Raw genomic sequence first — 5,107 nt, 5'->3', positions numbered from 1 at the left:
GGGTTGCAGTGGCCCACACCGTGCTTTCCAATCACTCCATCCCAGGAGATGTAGTCAGAGCCAACTCTAGCATTGAAGTCCCCAAGAATGATGAGCTTGTCTGCTTTAGGGATAGCAGCAATGACAGAGTGAAGGTCCTCGTAGAACTTCTTCTTCACTTCATCCGGGTTGGTCATGGTTGGGGCGTAGGCACTGACAATGGTGAGGTGCTTCTGGCCAGATGCCAGTGGGAGTTTCATGGTCATAAGCCTATCGTTGACTCCCTTTGGGATTCCAGCTAGCTTGCTGACAAGTGCTGTTTTTACTGCAAAACCAACGCCAGCCTCACGTCGCTCTTCGCTTCCTCGTCCACTCCAGAAGAAGGTGTAACCAGATCCCCGTTCACAGAGCTCGCCTTCACCTGCAAGCCGAGTCTCACTCAAGGCTGCGATGTCAATGTTGTATCTGGCGAGTTCGGATGCAACTAGTGCCGTTCTCCTTTGGGGTCTGTCCACGTTATCTCTGTCCAGGAGAGTCCTTATGTTCCAAGCACCAATGGTGAGAGGAACGATCCTTGTTTTTTTCTTTTCTTTCTTGTTGTTTCGACCGCTGATGTAGGGTCCCCGCCAGCCGCGGTATGCTGGCCAGGGTGATATGGAGCAGGCAATTTTTAGGGCACCTTTTCTAGCCCCTTCCTCATGCCAGGGAGGTGAGCAGTGCATTCCTAAAGAGGGCTGCTCAGACGCTCAGACGGCTGCCGAGCTCCATCGCTGCTCCTGTCGACGAAGAACGACCCTATGGCCTGAGCCGCCTGCGTGCAGGTCTGCGACTGCGACTGCCAGTGTACCCACACCTGTCGTTTCGTCGCTCGCCTGTCGCCACAGGACTTGGGGGTGATGAAATGATGAAGGATGAAAGGTCATTTTGGATGACTGATGACTTGCGCGATGAGTTTGTTTAAAGTGAAGAGGAGTTGCGCAACGTCAACCTCACTCTCTCGTCCGGGTCCACCAATTTCCAGTGGCAAGACTAAGTCGAGACGACTGGAGGATGAGCACGGATGCAGTGGATGACCAAGATATCCTTTCGGTGTCTCATCTTGCTCTCTGCACTCCACAGTGCGTTGCTGTAACCGCCTTCCTCTCCGTTGAACCGATAGGTTTCTTCCGCAGATTCTGCCGGATCCAGACTTCGCATGCATGGGTAGACACACCCCGGGGGCCAACTGCGTGTGGCATGCACACAGCACAGTGGAGCTAGATGGCCGTCGGTGGCTCTCCTGAGCCAACGCCCTTTTATGGATCTCCATAAGGGTGTCTAGCCACCCGCCTCACCAGTCCCGGAAGGGAGCGGTGGGAGTGCCGGTTTAGTCGCCGGCAACCCGACCCTGAACAGGTTGTACTGGATTACAGGTTACCAGTAGCAGATCTAATGACCTGACCTGACGCAAACACATATGCCTAACAGATATGCACCAAACCAGACCAGGCAAGCAAAGAAATGCAGAATAATAATGATAAGGGACACTTGTTGAGCGCTATCCTTCCTCGTGTGTGTGTGGGGGGGGGGGGGGGAGGGGGAGGTGGGGGTGCGGGGAGGGGGGGGGTAGAGGATGAGGTATGTGAGTGTATGCATGCCTACACTGTAGAAGCAACAGGATATTGGAACGTATATTATATATATATATATATATATATATATCTTTGTATATATGTGTGGGGGGTTGGGGGTGGGAGATATGGGCGTGTGTGTGTGTGCTTGTACAAGTAAGCATTTGTGTGTGTGTGTGTGTGTGTGTGTGTGTGTGTGTGTGTGTGTGTGTGTGTGTGTGTGTGTGTGTGTGTCCGTGTGTGTTTGTGTGTGTGTGTGTGTGTGCCGTGGAAGCTGCGATACATAGACCAGAAATGAGTGTGTGGAGGAGGGGGGTAGAGGAGGTGCAGGGAAATTTGTGGTGTGTGTGTGTGTGTGTGTGTGTGTGTGTGTGTGTGTGTGTGTGTTGCAGCTCATGTACGTTTATATGTATTTGACTGTCATTTCATAACTGTGAAACTACATGTTTGGTGCATATCTGTTATGCATGTGTGGGTGTCTGTGTGAATTTGTGTCTTCATGTTTTACATTTATTTGCTTATTTATCATCATTGTTGTCTTTTTTCTTTTTTATTATTATTATTTTATTATTATTACCATTACTACTACCTTTTTTATATCATAATTATTATTTATTTATTTACTTATTTATTTATGTAAGCGTATCCATTATTCATTCACCTTTTTTTTCTTTTTTTTTTTCTCAAGGCCTGACTAAGCGCGTTGGGTTACGCTGCTGGTCAGGCATCTGCTTGGCAGATGTGGTGTAGCGTATATGGATTTGTCCGAACGCAGTGACGCCTCCTTGAGCTACTGAAACTGAAACTGAATTTGTCCTTCCTCAAAGGGAGCTCAAAGCGCTTCACAATAAATATCAAACACATACACACACCACCACCACCACCACCACCACCACAACAACAACAACAACAACAACAACAACAACAACAACAACAACAACAACAACAACAACAACAACAACAACAACAACAACAACAACATACAAAAGGAAGAAAGAAATAATGATTCGGCGCACAAATGCACAAAAGAGATTCCAAGACTACATCTGTTACATTTCTTAATTACACACACACACACACACACACACACACACACGCCGAGCGCGCACACACACACACATACGCACGCACACACGCACACACGGAGTCTGCATGGGTTATAACTGAATGTCACTGGAAATGGATGGAAGGTCTATGTATAGGCGTTTTCAAAAAGATGTGTTTTCAGACCAGTTTAAAGATTGGAATGAGGGAGAGTGGCGAAGATCGCGAGGTAAAGAGTTCCACACGGATGGAGCTGAATGAGAAAAGGAAGAATCAGCGAAGGATCGGGTTTTAACAACAGGAAACATGAAATCACGACACAAGAAGGTGCGTAAAGGGACCGAGAGGTACAGAACTGGCCACTACTGCTACTACTACTACTATTACTACTACGATGTGCAACATGAACAGCTTGAAAAATGTGTGAAATCAATGTTTCAGTCCCCCCCCCCAACCCTGCCCCCCCCCCCCCCCCCCCCCCCCCCCAACCACCCCCGAAAAAAGTTATTCAGCGGTTCCTGTACTATAGCTGTGGTTTTTCACTGCAAATGATAAATAGATAGATAAATAAATGAATGAATAGACAAATAAACAAATGAATAGACAAATAAACAAATGCACGATATATGGTGTCCATATCTGAAGCAACATTCGATTGAAAGTTAGAGGGTACAGAGAAGAGCCACACAGCTTGCAATAAATAACTGTATGAATGTAGGCTCATGTCGTATAATGATCGATTAACTTACTTTAAATGATTTTCCCATAAGGGTAGAAGGATACGTGATGTCATTGAGACATATAAACTTTTCAATGGTCATGTTGATGTGTTTTGGGATCAGTTCTTCTCCGCACCTCAGTACAGTTCCACAACAAATACTGAATTAAAAAATATTAATGTTATACAACGTTCAAATACTAACACAAGAAAGCTTTGCTTCAGTAACCAAGTTACGAATGTATGGAACCAACTGCCACTGCAATTAAAACAAGCACCATAGCTAACTCATTCAAGATTCAACTGGACAATTCTACAAAGATTTTAACTATTTTTTAGAGAGTTTGATGAATAAATAAAATGTAAATGAGGCGTTGAACCTTGACCAAAGTCTATAACAGAATATGTCATGAGATCAAAGAAGGGACTGTTTATATGCTTCAAAGCTTGTTTTTGTCCCTAACCTACTACTACTGCTACTACTACTACTACTACTATTAGCACGAAATGCCTCTGGCTATCAGTGGTGGGCAATATCCATATTACTTCCCCTTTACTTTTCTGTTTAGAAGACGAGAAAAGTTGTAAACTGGTTAATAACAATGTAATACATACTCCACATTTCTTCCCCCAACTCTTTGACTGGCCTTTACGTCATTCGCGAGGGGGACTAAATGTGGAGTGTGTATTACAATGTTATTTAGACAATTTTACAACTTATTCCGTCTTCGGAGCGAAACTGAGAGGAATGAACACAGGGGTGGTGGGGGTTTGGGGTGTGTGAGTGTTGCCCTGTGGTGCTGATTACATTAGCTGAATGCATCGCTTTTTACCGAAAAAGAAAAGCAGCATCCTGCAGAACTGTGCAAACTTTTCAAGTGGTCCTTAATTTTTGTGTGAACGATGTATGGCCCTGTACAAACCAACACATTAACTGTGTGTGTGTGTGTGTGGTTTGTGTGTGTGTTTGTGTGTGTGTGTGTGTGTGTGTGTGTGTGTGGTTTGTGTGTGTGTGTGTGTGTGTGTGTGTGTGTGTGTGTGGTTTGTGTTTGTGTGTGTGTTGTGTATGTGTGTGAACCTTGCATACAACAAACCAACACACGTCAAATTCAAGCAACATGGAAACTCCTGGACGCGGTACGTGGCGCCAACCACCACAACGAACCAGAACTTTAACGTTACTCACCTTTTCATGCTTGGCGTTCCACGAGAATAGCTTCGCGCCACACACAATCTTCAACAGACGTTCTCGTGTATGGAAGAAAAATCAAGTTTACGAAGGATAATATGAAGAGTTGAGTCCAACCAAAATCTTCACATTCGCCCTGAACATGAGCAGGGGCGACGTTTTATCTTATTCATTCAGTCATTTATAATTTTCAATGGGACCCAGGGTAGCGACGTCACGTAGCTTCCTCGTTACTGTGGCCAACTTTCTATTCACTGGCTCACACTGAAGCGGGTCGGCTGCGAGTGAACACTCTCCCCGTTCAGTTTTGCGCCAGGGGGCGGAACTTTTATAGAATACGTCATTCTTTCACATTGCGCAGTCATGCACACACGCGCGCGCGCAAGCACACACGTGCTTGTATGTATATGTGTCACATCTCATGACAAATCAGATATGAGTGCTTAACCCCCTCCTTGTTCACCCACCCCATCTAGCTAGAGAGCAGTGTGGGTTGTGCTGATTGCACGTAATTCTCAGTCTGCCTCAGTCTCAGTTCAGGCTGTCACTGAACTGAGATCAGCCTCT

The 5,107-nt window shown here is 45.7% G+C and overlaps 1 protein-coding gene across 1 annotated transcript in view; it reads right to left on the bottom strand.

Annotated features, from left to right (window-relative positions):
- The window catches only part of LOC143296017 (excitatory amino acid transporter 3-like), an 86,245-nt gene extending 81,417 nt beyond the window's left edge, over positions 1 to 4,828 (bottom strand). Inside the window, exon 1 of the mRNA XM_076607758.1 lies at positions 4,538 to 4,828. Within this exon, the coding sequence (XP_076463873.1) occupies positions 4,538 to 4,545 (8 nt within the window). The 5' untranslated portion in view covers positions 4,546 to 4,828. The remainder of the gene's footprint in view (positions 1 to 4,537) is intronic.
- Between the last annotated feature and the right edge of the window lie 279 nt (positions 4,829 to 5,107).

The sequence above is a fragment of the Babylonia areolata genome, chromosome 21, assembly GCF_041734735.1.
Source record: "Babylonia areolata isolate BAREFJ2019XMU chromosome 21, ASM4173473v1, whole genome shotgun sequence".
NCBI classification, from domain to species: Eukaryota; Metazoa; Mollusca; class Gastropoda; order Neogastropoda; family Buccinidae; genus Babylonia; species Babylonia areolata.
This window is presented reverse-complemented; position numbering and strand designations above follow the sequence as displayed.